The 18255-nt window shown below is 61.9% G+C and overlaps 2 protein-coding genes across 3 annotated transcripts in view; one reads left to right on the top strand and one right to left on the bottom strand.

Annotated features, from left to right (window-relative positions):
• CFAP99 (cilia and flagella associated protein 99) overlaps nt 1–9142 on the bottom strand; it is a 38844-nt gene extending 29702 nt beyond the window's left edge. The window contains exons 1-2 of one of the 2 annotated variants that reach the window (XM_077136240.1): nt 8983–9142; nt 620–731 (exon numbers count right to left, since the gene is read on the bottom strand). In XM_077136240.1, coding sequence (XP_076992355.1) covers nt 620–718 — 99 coding nt within the window. In that variant the 5' untranslated portion in view covers nt 719–731; nt 8983–9142. Of the gene's footprint in view, nt 1–619; nt 732–5244; nt 5364–8982 lie in introns of those variants that run through there. The other variant, XM_077136241.1, reaches the window with a different exon arrangement.
• Nucleotides 9143–9649: 507 nt separating this feature from the next.
• The window catches only part of ZFYVE28 (zinc finger FYVE-type containing 28), an 82578-nt gene continuing 73972 nt past the window's right edge, over nt 9650–18255 (top strand). The window contains exon 1 of the mRNA XM_077136239.1: nt 9650–9738. Within this exon, the coding sequence (XP_076992354.1) occupies nt 9700–9738 (39 nt within the window). The 5' untranslated portion in view covers nt 9650–9699. The remainder of the gene's footprint in view (nt 9739–18255) is intronic.

Below are 18255 nucleotides of genomic sequence, written 5' to 3'. Positions count from 1 at the left end.
ACAGTGGGCACAGGGGGCGAAGAGGGGCACTCAGACTGACTGCCAGGTGCTTCTCCTGCCAGGCCAGCACCAAACTTCATTCTTCTTCTCAGAACTCACCTGCCCACTGCCCACCTGCCCACTGCCCACCTCCCACTTCCCACCTGCCCATTTGCCCACCACACACCTGGCCGCCTTCCACCTCCCACCTGCCCACCTCCCACCTCCCACCTGCCCACGGTTGCTGAGTGGCCCAGATACTTTGGCCCTGCGTGCCGGGCAGGTTTGGCCTTGCCACCCACGCAGCTAGCAGCTCACTGCCTCACTTTGGCCACAGCCCAGGATCCCGCAGCCCGTGCAGGGTCCTCTGCCTGGCATGTCGGCGAAGGAGGGAGAGGGGCACCCCACTCCCAGGGAGGTGGTAGGGGGGCTGGGGCAGCAGAGGCTGCTGGTGTCACCTGAGTGGGTGCCACCTGGCCCAGTGGGTCGTGAGGCTGCGGCAGGCCGTCGGTGGCATCCATGGTTGGTGGCACTGTCCGGGCCACCATGAGGCGCTGGGCACGAATGCACGGTGGGCATTCCTGGAAATGAAGGGGCACGGGGGCGGGTGCCCTGGGGTCCTGGTGAAGCCCGGGCCTACCTGCAAAACGGGCAGGAGCTGCTCGGGCCCGCCCCGCTCGGGTCGCAGTCTGCTGAGCTGCTGGACAGCCATGGCCACGCATTTCCCGTAGTGGACCATCCTCCTGCACGTCCTGCAAGCAAACGTCACGGAGGTCAGGCCGCCTTCCGCGGTCCAGGCAGCCATGGCAACCATCACCCTTGCCCACAGGGGGAGCCCCAGGCAGCCGCGAACCTTGGGGGATGGGGACAGGGGACCCCGCTTCGGGATACCTCAGAGCCCCTGGTGCTCAAGGGCCCAGGCCCGGGCACCCCCAGACCCCCAGAGGCCCCCGGCCGTTCCCAGCCTTCCTGAGCCCTGTGGTGGACTCTGCACCCCTTCCCCAGCCCAGTGCTCTGGCGAAGGGGCGCAACACCCTATTTCAAGAATGAGGGAGCTGAGCCCAGACAGGGCCCAGCCTACCAGTGACCGGGCCTTGGTGGGGCAGATTGCCCCCAAATGTACCAGCTCCCTCGGGAGACCCCAGGGAAGCTGCTCGCGCAGGGGCTGGGACCCCAGGAGCCTGGGGTGATGATGAGGCCGGCAAACTGCCCTTTGGGGGTCCTCAGGGCCAGTGTGGTGGGCACATGTGGGGCTGCCACTGGACGCTCAGGGCAGTGGAGGTGGCCCTGCCTTGGGCCTGTTGCCCACACTGTGCAGCTCTGCAGGGCCCGGCTGAGAGAGCACGGCCCCCTCCCCAGGGGCCTTCCTGGGCCCCAGCAAAGCCGGGGGGCACCTCCACCCGCCCCCTCCAGACCCAGTGAGGGGGGGGCCCAGACACAGGCCCGCAGGCTGCATTGCGGCAGCTCCTGCATTGGCCATCTGGTGAGACGGCCACCCGCCGCTGAGGCCATTGGTTGCCAAGCTCCCGCCCCTCACCAGACAAGTCGGGGTGCCTCCAGCCCCAAACTCAGGAACAAAGACACCAGCAAGATGGATCCCGGAGAAAGTGGGTGCAGCAGAGCAGGGAGGGCCTGGGACTAAACACACGCCCGAGAGAGGGGCGGGGGGCATCTCCCCTGGAGGAGGAAACGATAAAGATACAAAAACTGGGAGGAAAAAAGCTAAGAAAATTAGGGAATCATTCCAGAAGGACCAAACTCCAGCTAACAGGAGCTCCAGAAAGGCAGAGGAGAGAGCAGCGAAGACGGGGACTAGCACAGAGATAACACGAGCAAACACCCTCGGGACGTCGTCGAGCACAGGACAGGCGGGTGGACAGGCCGCTTCCGGAGGGCGGGGACCAGAGCTGCTCAGATGCTGCAACAGCCACACGGGTACAGGGGGCAGGAAAACACCCGCGGGGCCCCCCACGCAGTGGAAGCCTCTGTGGCGAGGGGGCGGCACCTCGAGGGAGGCGGGGGTGACCCCGCAGCATCGTGCCGAATCCCTGACCCGGGGTGTGGGGCACCCAGGCAGCCAGTGGGTTCAGGGAAGGGGGCGGCCGGCGCACTGGGGGCGCCCATGAGGGGCTGCATGGGGCCAGGCTCCTCGAGGTGCTGACACAGAAGTGCGCAGAGCCCCTTAGTGGAGGGCGGGGCACAGGCGCCAAGAGGGGCCCCGAGGACCCCGCCGAGAGGCCTGGAGGGCGGGGGAGCACCTACTTCCACCCAGGTGCTTGCCCCAGGGTGTGATCCACGGCCGCGAAGCTGCGTGGGCTCGGGTCCCGGAAGGGCGGCCACACCCGCGGTGGGGGGCTGGCGGGTTCTGATGATGCAGACACCCCAGGGCCTGCCTGCACGGATTTGCACCCCCACCCCCCACCCCCCACCCCGCAGGGAGCCTCCCTCTCCAGAGGCTTGGAGAGGGGAAATGCCCTGCCCCTCCCCACGCGCCAGGTCCCCTCCCCACAGCTCCCAGCGTGGGCAGGTGAGGGGCAGGTAGCGTGATGAGCAGGCGCGAGGGTCCTCGTCACCCAGGGGACACGCGGAGCAGGGCCCTGGCTGCCCCGCTTCACGCCCCTTCAGCCGGCCAAGGGGGCTGAGCGCAGGCGGCGTTGGCACAGGCCTGGGGCCCACCCTGGGACACGGCCAGGCCAGAGGGCAGCATTAGTTTGGGGTGTGCTTTCCTGGGGCCCTGTCCCGTGGCTTCTGTTCCAGGCATGGTCCCTGCAGGCGTGGAGAAGCAACCTGGTCTTCAGAAGCGTCACCCATGTCGGGCGCCTTTTAAAACTCTGCCACATGACTGTGGACCTCAGGGCACAGGGGGCCCAGATTCTGCAGGCATGGCAGGTGGCCCCAGGCCCTGTGTCCCCAGGGGGGCCTGGAGCACGCACTGGGTGACTTCTTCCAGGGCATAGCCTGGTGGGGGGTGGCCGTGTGGCTGCAGGAACAGCCCCTGGCCTGAGCCTCACTCTCTCCCCTGTCAGGTGCTCGCAGGACAGGTCCATGGTCACCTGGGGCAGGTGGGGGCCATACCATCCCTGACACTGCAGGGTGCCGTGGGGGCCGGCGGGGGGGCGAGGAGCCCCGGCCGCCTGTGTGTGTGAGTAGGGTGCAGAGTAGGGACCCACAAGTTTGTCCTAGGTCTGCTGGGCGCTGAGGGTCAGTTGCTTAGCCTCTCTGTGCTCCAGGTCCCTGCACAGCAGGGAGGGGATATGTTGGTGGTGCTTGGGGGAGGGGCCTCTGCAGGGCTGAGGCCAGCTAGGGGCCTGGGGACTGGGCAGGTGCGGGCAGGTGGCAGGTGGGGACTACGTCAGGGGGTGCAGCCCAGCGCCTCTCCCCAGCCCATGCTGCCCACCTCCGTGTCCGCTCTTTTACCACTCTCTCTGGCCCCTGCCTCAGGCCAGGGCTGGTCTCACCAGCCAGGAAACAGTGACGGGCAGGTGCCCACCTCAGGCAGGGCAGTGGAGCCCCTGGGTAAGGCCAGGAAAGGCTTTCTCTTAGCAGGGTGTGTCCTGCTCAGATTTGCTTCCCGCAGCCCCGGGCAGCATGGTGTGTAGTGGAGGAAAGGGTCAGGCTCGCAGGGGCTGGAGGCCCTCACCCCGACAATCCTTCCTGGGTCACAGCCTGGCTGGTGGCTGGGGCTGGTCCCCCAGCTGGGCACGCTGGCCCGCCGTCCTGCTCGGGCAGAGCCCCTCCCTGCAAACCTAGCCTGCAGTGCCCCAGCCCGGCCCCTACCACCAGCCACTCCCCAGGGCTGTCCCCCACACAGGGGCTCTGCAAAGTCCTGGCATTTAACAGGGGCCAGCAGTGTCCCCTGCAGCGGGTTGGGCACTGCAGTGATCAGGCGGACGAGGCTACCAGGCAAGGCCCAGCGCGAGGACAAGGGCGCGTGAGAGCTGAGAGGGGCAGTGCGGCCAGAGCCAGACAGAGAGGCCGCCCAGGGAAGAGGTGATGGGGACGAGGATGGGTGGGGAGCCGTGGGGGTTGAGGGGAGGCAGGGCGGCACCACCCACCGAGGTGGGGAGCAGGAGAGATTTCGGGTCAGGGGACTCGTGGTGTACTCTCTTCATCGCCGACAAATCCCTCCAGGCTCCGGCTACCTGTGGGGCCCAGCAGGGCCTCGACAGCACAGCTGACCCCTCCTGGGCGGGGCCAGCAGTCTCTGGGGCCCATCCCCTCCCTCCCACCTCTCCTACACCCCAGTTCCACCCACTCAGGCGTCTCCTGAACAGAGAATGCTCTTGTCTCTGTCCCTGGTGGGCTCCCAGGCATCCCTCAACACCCTATTCAAACATTCCTACTTCTGGAGCCTTTCTTGCAGGGGAGCCATCCTCTTCCCTTAGCTTGCCTGGCCCTGGGCCTCCTGTGATGTCCCCCAAACCTCCGCTGGGAGGCCTCGGGCAGGGCCTGTTCATCATCGCCGAGTTCCTGGCCCTTGGCCCGGAGCTGGCACCAAGCAGGTGCTGCAGGAATGTCTGGAGTGAATGGCCCAATGTAAAACCGAAAGAGGATCAAGGATCCTGGCCTGTGCTCTTTGTTTTGACCGGAAGGCAGGCTCTGGCTTTGCTGCTTGCTTCAGCCTTCCCTTGTACAGACCCTGCAATGCAGCCGAGCCCAGGTCTATTGTCTCATCCAACTCAGAAAACAGCAGATGCCGTAATACTAGTTACTAAGCAAATAAAAGTGGGAGAGAGCCAGACCCGCGCTGGGCTGGGGTGGGTGGGGGTCACTGGGAATACGGGGAGGGGTCTGGCTTCCCACCCCAAAGGGGGACTTTCTACCTGTGCGAGCCCCCTGAGCCCCGACTGGGACCTAAAGCCTGTAGGGGACCCTCCCCCCGCCTTTTAGAAAACGTCCCTTTGGCCACATGCTCATGATCACAAGGGAAGTGACTCTGCAGATAGGAAATGGCCCACTCGAAAAGGGAGTGGAGGAGCCTGCAGAGTTTCCCAGCAGCGCCGGCACCGCGAAGGGCAGGCAGGCTTCCAGCCGACAGAAGGAAAGTCCGTACTGCGCGCATTAAGACAAATCATGAGAAAGAGAGCAGACGCATGGGGAGCCCCCCGCCTCCCCGAGAGCAGGGGCCTGAACAGTGCATGTGCCATGCGCGGACCCCCCGCCTCGCTGCTGTTCCGGGGCTGGGAACATTCTAAAGAAAGGAGAGGCCAAGGGGCCCCGCAGTGGACAAATTGGGGAGGGTCAAGAGCCCCCCACCAAGCTTACCCCCAATCCAGAGCAGACCTGGCTAGAAGGCGCTGGAAGGAAAGAAGGGTGAACCCAGGATACTTCAAGGGGAGCTTGAGCTGAAGACAGAGAGAGGGGGCCTGTGGGGACCCATGGGGGCAGGCGGGAGGGAGAGGGCCTGGCTGCACTCCCTTCAGTCTCCCTGAGGGCCATGGGGAGGGGGGAGGGGGGAGGGGGGCATGCATCTTGTGGGCTCTGCAACCCCCTGTCCTGGCACTTGAGTTCTCAGCCTGCAAACTCAAAACAATCAGACCTTTGGGAAGGAAGCACTAAAGTTCATCCAATTTGGACGCAAGCCTTCAACACCTCGGCTTTATTTTAATGTTGAAAAATCATCTATGTGGGAAGGGGGATTCAATTCCTAACTATATTGATTTCTTTTTCATGTGGATTTTAAATCCACCGAGCTAGCCTCGATTCTCTTGTATTTAAGGAAACGCTGGCAACGGGCTGCATTCCAGCTTCTCCTTGCTCAGCAAATCCTTTGTCGACAGAAACGAGATGAAGAAAGAGATTTAGATCCCATCAGAGGCACACCAGCTCAGCACTCACAACCTCCGGACAGGTTCTTCTACATAAGATCCCAAATGTGTGTTAATTAAAACATTTTTTTCCCCATATGCAATCAGTAATTCTTAACATCATCACATAGATGGCCCCACGATTAGAGCCAGGCTTTACGGCTTTCTGCCAAGTCATGCTTGAGTGGTGTGTGCTTAGAGCACAGCCTCCGGTGGCACGTTCTCGTGCTTGCTTTTCAACTTCCTCTCCCCTCCTCCTGCCTAACAGAACTCCGATTTTCAGCTGGGCTCACTGCTGTCTAACTGAAAGGTGACATTTCCCAGCTCCCCTGGCAGTTGGGTGTGGTTGGGTAGCTGAGCTCTTCCACCACCGAGAACTGGCAGGGTGGGAAACTTCTGGAAAGTCTGCCTGAAAGGGAAGGGTACACTCTTCTCCTCTTTTCTGCCCTGCTGTCTGGACTCAGGAGGTAATGGCAGGCGCTTGGGCAGCCCTCCGGGACCATGAGGAAACATGTGAAGCATGGCAGAAGAGCAAACTAGAAGTATCTGATGACCTTGGGGGTTGTTGCATTCTCTTCTATGGAGACATCAATGATCTTGTTTGGGGTTTTCCATGATTTGGAGGTTTTCTGTCACATGCAGCTGAACCTAATCCTAACTGATGCACTCAATTCCCCAAGATCAGCCTTCATCCTGGACATAGCTAAAAAACCAGGAAGCTCAGGAAGGGGTCCTAAGCAGTACCAACATGCCCTTGGAGTGGCCAAGGATAGACCCACAGAGAATGGCCATTTGCTCATTTGACAAGTCCACCAAGTGCCTACTCTGAGCCTGGCTTAGGAAATAGTGGCTGGGGAAGGAGCAGGTTTTAGCAGGGGAAGATCAAGAGCTCAGTTTTGGATGTATTGAGTTTGAAAGGTCCTGCCAGACATCCAAGCAGCACTAAACAGGCAAGTGGTCCGGGTTGTGGGGCAAGGCTCAGGCTGGAGATAAAAATTTTGGATAGGTTGGGGAGGAAATGGATGTTTATAAAACCCTATGACTGGGAAATCACCTTGGGAGAGAGGTGGAGTCAGAAGCTTCCAAGGGCTGCCTCCTGGGCCTCCTGTGTTAAGAAGGTGGGAGGAGAGGAGGCTGCAGGCAAGGGAGTGGGCAGGGGAGGAGGAGAAGCGAGCAAGCTGTTGCCACCTGCCAGCCAGATGAGGCCAGGGTGCCAGGAGGGGGTGGGTTGGGGCAGCCAGCAGAGTCACCTGCTGCTGACAGTTCCAATGGGAGATGAGATTGAGCAAATCGAGCCTCTGACGAATGGGTGGGTAGAAATCTGATTGGAGGGATTTAAGAGCAAACGGGGGAAAGAAATGGAAGGTGCAGGCGGTTTTGCAGGTGCATCATTTTTAAGGGGAGCAACAACTGGGGGAGGCTAGAGGGGGTGGGGAGTGGGGATGGGCAAGACCAACCAGGCACTTGAAGAACTTGAAGGAGAGCTCAGGTGAGGCTGTGTCTGGACCCACACTGTATTGTAGGGAGAAGAGGGGTCTGGGGTCCCCAGAACCATCCGCGCATGGGGGCCTAGGACCAATGGTTACATGCAGGGAACACTTTTGAATTCTACATCTAGAGATGTATTACCTTCCTCTCCTGCCCTGTCTTATTTTTCTTCTTCTTCTTTTTTGCTTGGGCAGGCAATGGGAATCGAACCCAGGTCTCCGGCACGGCAGTTAAGAACTCTGCCTACTGAACCACTGTGGCCCACCCTCTTATTATTTTTTAAAATAATTTTTATTTATTTTTATTGTGGCAACATACACACAACCTGAACTTTCCCATTTTTAACCACTTGCAGTATATAACTCCTTGGTGGTGATCACACAATGCAGCACTAACATCACTACCACCTGTTACCAAAACTTTCCCATCACCCCTTAGCAGTTAGGTTCAGGTGTCAACCTGGCCAGGTGATGGTGCCCTGTTGTTCTGCTGCTGTGGGCTTAAATCACCAGCAGGTGAAATTCACCTACAGCTGTTCACACCTGTAGTCAGCTCAGGGGAGCGCCTTCCTCAATGAGTGAGGTTTAAGTCAATTGGCTGGAGGCTTAAAAGAGAGAGGTCAGAACAGAGCTCAGCAGCTCAGCACTCGCAGCTCAGCCGGGACGTCTGGAGATGCAGAAAGGAATTGCCCTGGGGAGAGCCATGGAACCCAGAAGCCAGGAGAGAAGCCAGCAGACGTTGCTGTGTGCCTTCCATGTAACAGAGAAACTCAGATGAAAGCTAGCTGCCTTTCCTCTGAAGAACTATATATTTGAAGCTAAATAAATCCCCTTATTAGAAGCCGATCCATATCTGGTGTGTTACATTCTACCAGCCTTAGCAACAACCCCAAAGAGGAACTCTGCACCCATTGAAAGTTACTCCCCAGTCCACTTTCCATCTCTCCCTGCCCACCTGAACCCCTACTTTCTGTCTATAATTTTGCTCATTCTAGTTATTTCGTCCAAGTGGGCCCATAAATATCCGTCCTTCTGCCCGGTTTATTTCACTCAACGTGCAGTCTTCAAAGCTCATCCATGTGGGCCACACCCCTGGCAGTCTTGAGCTATGCGTTCCAGTACCAGGTGGGAGAAGAGGCGCGAAGCGGCGGCAGGCGGGGCCGGGGGAAGCGCCAGCTCCCCGGGGTAGGCAGCGCCGGCCAAGGCTCAGGCTCCGCCCTCAGCCCGGCACCTTGGCCTCCTTGTGCCTCCATTTCCTCTACCTAAGTGGCAATTTTAGGCGAGAAGAAGTATTTGTCGCGGCTCTGTGTGCCGCACATCCTAGGTACTCGGGTTTGGGTGGGTGACTTTATGGATCCGAATCAGGGCGCCCCGGGGGCAGCGACAAGGGAGGGCGTCTCAAAAAAGCACCGTGTACTGTGGCAATGCTGAAACTAAAAGCACCTTTAACACTGAGCAGGGAGCAGGGGAGACGACCGCAAAGGTGGCTAGCTGAAGTAAGGGGAGGTGAGACCCAGGCCGCCGGCGCCGCGGGAAGGAGGGCGCTCCTAGGGCGCGGCGTCCTCGCCGCGGGGTCGCGATTCCCCGGGGCGACCCCGGCCCGGGCGCGGCGGGAAGGAGGGCTCTCCTAAGGCGCAGCGCCCTAGCCGCGGTGTCGCCGTTCCCCGGGGCGACCCCGGCCCGCACCTGCGCCCTGCCCGGCCTCGTACCTGTCGGCGGGCGCTCCGGGGTGCAGAACCACCTCCTTCTCGCCTCCACCAGGAGCCAGGGCGAGCGTGAGCGGGGGATGGTCGCGGCCCGGCGCTGTGCCCGCTGCACTCGGGTGGGCCAGGACCCCGCACCAGGGCCGCCTGGGCGTCGTCACCTAGCAACAGCCGCACGCCGGCGCCGGCGGCGGGGAAACTACAGCCCCCAGAGCGCACGGCGGGCGCTCGCGGTTCCGGCCCGCGCCAGGCGCCGCTTCCCGCAACGCCCGCCGGGACATGTAGTTTTTCGGCCCCGCGGGGAGCTCCGTGATTGGGCCGCCCCGGGCGCCCCCTCCCCCGCGGCGAGCGGCGGGCCGGGGGCTCGCGGCGCCCTCAGCGCATGTGCCGTGCGGAGTGGCCGTGACCGGCCGAGGCGCGGGAGTAGCTGAGTGGCGAGGATTAGCGCGCCCCCGGCCCGTGTCCACTCGTCAGTCCATCTGAGTCTGCCGGGTGCGTGGCCCGCGGAGCATCCCCCGGCCGCGCACCTGCAGCCGCCGGCTCGGACTCTCCGGGCTGCGCTCGCGGCCCGCGCCCCGGGACCCGGGACCGCGCCGCCCGGGACTCCGGCCCCCGCCCCCGGCCCGGCGCGGCCTCTGCGGCCGCCGCGCACTCCGCAGCCCGCCCCGGCGCAGCCTGCGGGGGAGGGCGAGGGCCGCCAGCAGCCGGGCCGGGGGCGCGGCGATGATGAACAGGTTCCGAAAGTGGCTGTACAAACCCAAGGTGAGCGCCCCCGGCCCGGATCCCCTCCCCCCCCGCCCCCCGCACAGTCAGCGCCCCTCTCCTCGCTTGCAGCTACCGTCCCCCTCCTGCCCCGGCACCCCTTCCCTCTGCTCGGCGGTTGGGACCGAAGCCTGGTTGCCCTACCCCGGGCGGACCCTCTGTTCCTACCCTGAGCCCTGGACGGACTTTTCCTTCCGCTCTGCCGGCCTGGATGCCCCAGATGGCCCTCCCCGTCCCTTTGGGCCCCGGCGCGGAACCGACCCCCTTCCGTTCCTCCTGGGTCCCTGCGCCGGGGTCTTCCTCGCCCTTGCTCTGATGCACAACCCCCCCCCCGCCCCCGGGTTTCCTGGCCCGGAACGGACCTCCCAGGCCTCTCTCCCCCTCCCACTTCTCCCGCTCGCTTCCCCCTGTCTCGGCCTGCGTTCCCGAACCCGGACCCACCCGCATCGCGGCTGCCCGCATTCCCATCCCCGTCGCGCCCTCCCGAAGCCGGGACAGACCCGAGCCGGGGAGGCAGTGCAGCTCCCCTCGCGGCGCCGTCGGCCCTACTTGCGCCGCGGGGTTGGGGTCCCGGCTTGAGCCCCGCTGCGGCAGTCGCACTGCGGGCGCTGCGTCCCCGCCGCCCGCCCGGGGCTCGAGTCTTCCGCGGCCCGAGCGGCACCGGGGGGCCGGGCTTGGGGCGCGGGGTCCGGAGCGCACCCGCCGTGTGAGGGCCCCGACCCTGGGGACTTGGGGTCGCCCGGCTCCGGTGGGGCCCCCGGGGCGGAGCCCGGCCAGGCCGCTGTCCCGAGCTCCCACCCCACCCCACCCCGGGGGCGGCCTCCCGGGTGTGCATGGTGTTAACTCCCATCCGCGCCCTGGGGTCTGGGGGACCGACATCGAGCTTCCTGGGGCGAGCTCAGCGCCCCCGCGGGCTGGTGCTGCGTGGCCTTTGAGGCAGGGCGTTCTCGGGGTGTTGGAGTGAGGCCTTACTGGCCACGCGGCCCCGGCCATGCAGGGTGCCGGCTGCGCGCCCCTGCCGCCCCGCGAATCCGGCCGCTGCGCACTGGCACTTGGCGCTCCGGGGCCCGCCCGCGCTGGGTGTGGCCGGGCCTTCGCGCCGCGCTCCCTCGCCGCGGTCCTTGCGGGGCATCCCTGCCTCCTGCCGCCCGGCGACCCGTCTGCGTGGCCAGCCGCGCAGAAGTGGTTTTTCCTTCCGTGGGGCACTGGGTCACCAGTGAAGGAAAAGCCGAGGCCACTTGTCCAAAGGCCATTTGGGCAGCAGCATTTTTCCCCCAGTGACGATGGCAGGGGCAGGCAGATCGTGCCCTGCCCCAGCCTCTCCCTCAAACACTTTTGAGGGGCGGGGAGCGCCCAGCACGGCGGGGGTGGAAGGGGCGGGTTTTCACCGGCTGGAAGGGAGGGGAAGGCGCACCTTGTTGCTTGTTTTACCGGGCGCTCCCTCACTTCGGTTTGGGTGAATGGCTGTGAAAGTGGGAAGGGATCTATCTGCACTGCCCGGCCGACTGGGCCCAGAATCTAGAATCGGGTCCCTGATCGGCCCTGCCCCGCCGCCCGCGGGCCGCAGCGTGGAGGCCTCGCCGGTCACTCTGCTCCGGGAGAGGGGAGGTGCCTGCGGGGTAGACCCCGTGTGTCCCCCCGCCCTCTCTTTGGCCGCCGCGCGGGCCGCAGGCTCCCCTCTGTCTCTGCTCGGGTGTCCGACCACCGCGCCTGCCGTCTGCCCAGCGGGGCCGCCGCGCGTCGGAGATCTGTCCTTGGAGTTAAATCTCTTGATTGTCCGAAAGGTTGGAGAGTGTCAGCTCACCCTGATAGCTTTTCCATTCTTCAGAGCCAAGCTCATGTGTTTTGCCTGGGATTATGAATTAAATGTTATGCTTTCCCTTTCTTCTCCTTTCACCCATTTGGGTACAAAGCGGCCTAGAGCGGTTCCGGGAAGATTCCGAGCCCGCAGCTTTGAGGGGTTGAATGGCAGCTTCCGGGAGATTGCCCGCTGCAGTTAGGACTCTTTTTTTTTTTTTGGTTTTTAGATAGACAATTCAAACTGCAACTGTATTCTTGATGAAATCCCTGCTTTGGCTTAAAACCGAACACTAAGCTTTTTGTTTATTACATTGTGGTGGAAAACTTTCTGAAACCAAAACTATTATTCAGTTTTCCTCTAGTTCTGAAAAGGGAGTGGAGATGCATAAAAAATTCTTCTCTGACATTTAAAAGTTTTGATAATGTGAATCATTAATAACTGCCTAAGATGAGTTAAAAATGGTGTGTGATGTAATATGTCAGCATTAAAATGACGTTTGAAGATTGTTATAGTTCCATTTATTTCTTTTAAATCAGTCTTTTAAATACTAGTATGGTTTCTCTCAGTGTAAAGTGTTCAGGTCTTGGTAAGTGTTATCTTGACTGAGTGGCACAAAGAAAAGGCAGTGTGCAGAGAGCTGAAAACTTGCCAGCCCGTCGTTCTTCATGGATGCTGGTGGAATATATTTTTCCTTTTCTTCAAAATGTAAAGCCTTTCCAAGAAAGAGTTGCTGCTTTAAAAAGATGAAGCATTTAGGAATAGTTGGCTTCTTATTTGAAACAAGAGTATCAGTGTTTGAATTTCTTTTTGGTTATAAGTTCCTTATTTGATTGGCGGTGACCCCTGGGTGACATGAGGGGCTGAATCCTGGGCCCAGCCCCGGGATTGTTATGGGGTAACTGGCTTCTCCATCCTGTGCTGCCACCAGCTCCTGCACCCCAGCATTCCAGGCCCTCCCTGCCTGTGGGGGTTCAAGCCTCCCCCTGTCTACCTAGCAATGGGTCCCTGAGAACTCTCTGTAACTATCCCTGGCGCGGATGAAGGAGCCGATTGAGTTTGCAGGCTGTGTGCTTCGTGAGAGAATAAGCTTCGGAGCTCTGGGAGTTGGTGTGGATGTTTCTGGAAGCCTGGCCGCGGGGAGCAGGCACGTCCTCTCCTTTGACGGTTGGAGGCTCAGCCACAGCACGCAGGGGCCCCACCTGGAGCGCCCGTCGGTGGCCGGCCCCCTGGTGCTGGTGGCGCTGGCCCAGGGCCGTGACTGGAAGGGCGGGGGCGGGCAGGGGTCCTGTGCAGAGTAGCTTAGCAGACGCCAGTGGGGGTGGGGTCTGCCCAGCCCCACGTGCATACCTCATCTGCAGCCGCGGCCACCTCTCGTGGGGGGGGGGGGTGGTGACACGAGAAAATACAGCCATGACTCAGCAAAACCCCACGGCCTGGAGCGCGCTCCGCGAGGGGTCCCGATGGAGAGGCCAGCAGGGTCAGGGAGGGGGTACAACCCTGAGAGGATGACGGCCGCTTTGGGCCCTGCTTTGGGGGTGCTGCTGTCTGTCCCCGTTGCTTGGCTGGACAGGCCCTGCCCCTGCGCCTGGGGTTGGGGCAGCAGTGCTCCAGCTGCTCAGATGCATCTTTCTCCACGGCCAGTGCCTGGGACGCCGGGGACCACGGGGCTTGGGCAGGCCCAGGAGGGACTGGGCAGGTGGCACCGCTTGGACCCCGCTCACCCCCAACCCACCCCCCACTCCCCCCGGCACAGCGGCCCTGGGCCGGGGGTCCTGTTCCCGGCAGAGCTGTCCCCGCTGGCACTGTCCCCAGGGTCAGTGTCACTGCGTGTGGGTGTGGCCGGGAGCCTGGGCTGGATGCCCCCAGCGCCCTCCTCTCCGCTGACCTCCTGCGGTCATTGGGGCCCATGGGTTCCCCGCTTGGCTCCTGGGCACGTGCCTGGGCACTCTGGGAGAGGACACAGCCACTTGGGGTGAAAGGGGATGGCTCCAGCTGGCCCGGGCCTGTCCCCACTTTTGGTGGGGAGCATTTGTGGTCACTTCTGTCACCCTTAGGGGAGGGCCAGTATTGAAGATCGCCTGGGGTTGGGGGGAGCGCCAACCTCGCAGGCTATGGATGCCGAGGGTCTTGGGAGCGGCCTGCGGCCACATGCATCTCTAGGCACCTCCCTCCCCCCGCCCCCACCCCTACCCCCTGTCTGCTGCAGCTCACAGCGGATGCACCCCAGTTCTCAGGCTGGGGCTGGGTGCCACGACGCTGAGCCACGGAGGCCTGAGTCTACTCCACAGAAAAGTAAATACCTGTAGGCTGTGGGTCCTGAGTGTCCTCCCAGGTTTAATTGTCGTTGCTGCCTGCCCCGGCTGGGCTGGTCGTCCCCCTCCCCCAAGGCTCGAGGGGAGGCTCCTGGTGGCCGCCTCCAGCTCCTGGGCGTCTGGTTGACATTCCAACCTGTGCCCCTGTCATCACCAGGCCTCCCTTGAGTGCTTGTGTCCATAACTCCCCCTCCCCGAGGGCCCACCCTAATCTAACATGACCTCGCTGTAACCCGTTACATCTACAAGGACCCGATTTCCAAACAAGGTTAACTCATGGGGCTAGGTTGACACCAACTTTGGTGGGGATACATCATTCACCACAGGAACCTGAGCCAGGGTAGCGGGGTCTCCCCAGCCCCGTGCCTCGGTTTTCCAAGGCCCTTGGGGCTCTCCAAGGTGCTCCAAGAGCCTCTGTCCATGTGGGGGAGGCTTTGCCCGAGCTGCCTGCCCCCCCACCGCGCAGAGGGGTGCTGCTTCAGGGCCTGTGAAACCGTTCCACGTCCAGAACAGCTGTGTTTCCATCCTGAGGCCGTCGCGTGGGGCTACGCTGCGGATGGGTCATTTCCACGGAGACCAGACACAGCCGGTTGCGGTGTGGCCTTTTCAGATGGAGCAGTGACTCGGCCCATTCGAGGTGGGTCTTGATTAGTTCACTGCAGCCCTTTTAAAGGGGAAACATTTTAGAGGAAGCTCAGATGCAGACGCTTGGAGAACAGTTGCTTCAGAGCCAACAGGAGACTCAGAAGTTTGGAGATGCAGAGAAAACACCCTGGGGAAGCTGTTAGCAACCAGACGCCAAAGGACCAGCAGAGGCCAGCCACGTGCCTCCCAGCTGACAGGCGTTCCCAGCCCATTGGCCTTTGTTGAGTCAAGGTACTTTTATCTGAACGCCTTAGTTTGGACATTTTTATGGTCTTAATAAATTCCCTTTACAAGACATTCCATTTTTGGTATATTGCATTCTGGCAGCTTTAACGAACCAAAACAATGCAGTCATTTTTCTCCTTTCTATTTCGGTTTTTGAGACTGTTTCCAATTATTTTGAGGGACATTGCAATTATTTATAAAAGAGGTCTCAAAGCACAATCAGTTACTTACATCTCAAAGCAGAATCAGTTACTTGCATCGAGATACATGTAATAAGGATTGCAGCATGTTTTTTGAGAGGTTATCAGATCATCGGTGCATGGAGGTTTGTGCTTGTGAGCCGCTTGGCGGGCTCGTCCCCAAGCCTCGGGGAGCCCCTCTTGTCCACCCACCACCCACTGGCTCTGAAGAGGTTTCCAGAAGCTCCTCTCTGCAGCCTTTCCTTGCTGGCCATCCCGTCTTGGCTCTCGGCCCCCTGCGCCCGTGGCCTCCAGGGCCTTCCTCTCGGATCCTGAGGGATCATGGGGGAGGGAGTCTGTGTGATGGGACTGGGGCATGAAAGGCCAGTTCCACCAAATCTTTAAAACCCAGCCTCAACCCTCAGCGCCTGGTCAGGTTCGAGTGAGTTTGCCCCGCTGCTGTTCCCGGGTGGCCTTGTCCTCAGGGGTGGGTGGCCCAGTTGGGGCTGCATCAGCAGTGTAGGAGCTGGTAGGCATAAGCCAGAGCCGGGAGTGGGGCTGGGTCTCCCAGAGTGTGGATGCTGGGGTTTGAGACACAGCGAGCAGTGGGGCTGGGGTGGGGTAGGGTGACACACAGCCCAGCAGGGGAGCCCAAAGACCACGAGTGCGCTTGAGGGGGCCTGACCTGGGCCTGGGGCCCAGGGCTGAGAGTGGAGGGTGGGGTTGGGTGCTGCAGATGGGTTGGGAGCCTCCTGCCGGGTTGTCCATGCATGATGGGGTCAGACCTGACTTGGGGGGAGCCCTCCAGGCCTGCTGTGGGGGGTGCAGGGTGGCGGGGGTGAGGCTAGAGCCTGGGGCCGGTGAGAAAGCAGTGACAGTGACTCAATCCAGGATGGGGCCAGTGTCGCTGGGGGGAGAGAGACGCGTGGATCCCAGGACCCGGGTGGGATTTGTGGGGGCCCAGGCAGCGGTGGGGAGGGCAGTTACGGCTCTATCGGCCGGGCAGGGGCACAGGGAAGGAGTTGGGGGCTGGGGGGCTCCAGCTTTGAGCTGCTCCATTAGAGGGGCTGGCAGACTGTCCTCAGGGAGGTGGGGCTGAGGACCATGAGGAGGACAGTGTGACGGCCACATCCCCACTCAGGTCGCAGAAACGCTGGAAGAAACGTCAGAAATGGTTTTGAGTACCTGCGCTAGGGGTGCTCCAAGTGCCAGAGCAGCGGGCCTGAGACCCAGGGCTGTGGCAGTGGGGGCCCCTCTTGGCGAGCTGCCAAGCCCCCTGGAGCTTCGTGCCTGCAGCAGCCCCCACCTTGGGCCGGCACATGGTGGGGGGTGCTGCTGGGACCTGGCCCCCTCGCCGCTGCCCCGCACCCTGCCCCAGCCCCAGGGGAGGGTCGTTGCGTGGTGGTCTTGGGGCAGCATGGCGGAAGAAACAGAAGCTGTGGGGGCGGGAGGCGTCTTCTCCGCTTCCCTGGGGGGGTGGGAGCAGCAAAGTCATGTTGCAAAGACGTGTGCAGAGAAGGACACCTCATGGGGCTTGTTCCTGAGGTGGCCTGGTGGTCCTGGTGGGGTTGGGGGAGGGGGAGTGGTCAGCAGGTGGTCCCAGCGGGGGAGGGGGGAGTGGTCAGCGGGTGGTCCTGGCGGGGGAGGGGGGAAGTGGTGGGCAGGGAGTCCTGGTGGGGGCCCCTCAGCTCTGCCCCCCAGGAGGGCGTTGTGGGGCGGCTGTGCCTTTGGGGACAGGGCTGGGCCGCTGTCCCTCCAGCTCACCCGGCTGAGCAGAGCCAAGCTCAGGACCGTCCCGCGGCCCGTGACGCCTGTGAGGTCGCAGCACGTGAGGAAGTGACTCTGTGAGCAGAAGCGGCTGCCAGCCAGGTGGGGGCCGCAGGGGGCCTGTATGTCTCCAGTAACTCGGGGGTGAAGGAGGGGCCACCAGGGGAGCCTGGAGCCTGGTAAGGTGAGCCAGAGAGCATCGCCAGGAGGGGCACAGAAAGTCCTTGTGTGAGCATACGTACACACACACACACACACGCTGACACACGCACACAAAGCCAATTCCCATGGACATTCAGCAGCCGAAGAGGGGTCAGTGCTGTGGAAACTGCCCGCGTCCAGCACAGGGAAACAAGGTGGGGGTGGGGGTGGGTCAGGGGGAAGGCGCAGGGGTGCTGGTGGGGCTTCTGGAAAGAGACACCAGAGAGGAACGGGCAGACAGTTTTCAGAGCTCATGGGGAGACTCTTCCTGGGGTACCGAGGGCTCAGGTTTAACCAACAGGACAGCTGGGCGCGTGGGGGGACCTGCGGGCACCAACCCCTGAGGCGGGAGGGGGAGGACACTGGGCTGGCGAAGGGCGGGGGAGCAGAGGGTGGAGGAAGGACGGTTTGAGGAGGAGACAAAGCCCTGCGCCAGCCCCTACTGAAGGGTGCAGGGAAATGTATTCCAGGGGGACAGGGAGAAGCAGCGGGGGGCCAAGAAGTCGAGGGGTCAGCAGGGAGAAGCAGGACCCAGCCTGGGGGGGCCCCAGAGCGTGGGGGTGGGGGTCCCCAGGGGTCCCCAGGGCTGGTTCTGCAGGCCGAGGGTGTGGGGTGTTGGCGGTGGCCCACCCGGCCAGCGACAGAACCCTGGGCTCAGAACGGGAAGGGGAGCAGGGAGAAGGGGGGGCGGGCAGAAAAGCAGCAAAACCCAAACGTAAAGCTGCTGAGGACACTCGGGGTGAAGGGCTTCAGACGGGCGTTCGAATGTGATCAGGTGATTGGGCTCATTCCTTAAGGCTTTGATGAAAAGCCTTTATAGGCCACAGACCTACGACAATACCGTTCATGCTGGTCAGGCTTAAGTTTGTATAGAGCGGAGCTTTAAAATAGAACTAAACATTTTCTTTCTGCAACCTGTACTTAGACTCTTTTGGTAAACTAAATTTAAAAAAACACAGCTACAGGGTGGGCCATGGTGGCTCACTGGCAGAGTTGTCACCTGCCATGTGGGAGACCCGGGTTGGATTCCTGGTGCCTGACCATGCAAAAAATAAATAAATAAAAATTTAAAAAGTTTAAAAAATGCAAATGAAAAGTAAAGCTATAGAAGAAATTGCAAGTACATCTGCAGCCACAGTTATTGTGCAGTGAGCTGCTGGCAGGAAAGGTGGGAAGGCATGGGTCCAGGGCCGTAACCGCCTCCACGCAGGTCCAGGGCCGGCCTCGCTGACGAGCGTGGGTGGGGGCAGGTGCCCCCCTAGAGAGGGGCTGCCCTGCGTGGGCCGCGCGGCTTCCTGCTTCCGAGACCCGGGACAGCGGGCTGGAGTGGGGACCGGCCCGCGGGGGCCTGGCAGGGCCTTTGGGGCGGAATCGCGACCCCGGGACC

Source organism: Tamandua tetradactyla, chromosome 19 (assembly GCF_023851605.1).
Source record: "Tamandua tetradactyla isolate mTamTet1 chromosome 19, mTamTet1.pri, whole genome shotgun sequence".
NCBI lineage: Eukaryota > Metazoa > Chordata > Mammalia > Pilosa > Myrmecophagidae > Tamandua > Tamandua tetradactyla.
This window is presented reverse-complemented; position numbering and strand designations above follow the sequence as displayed.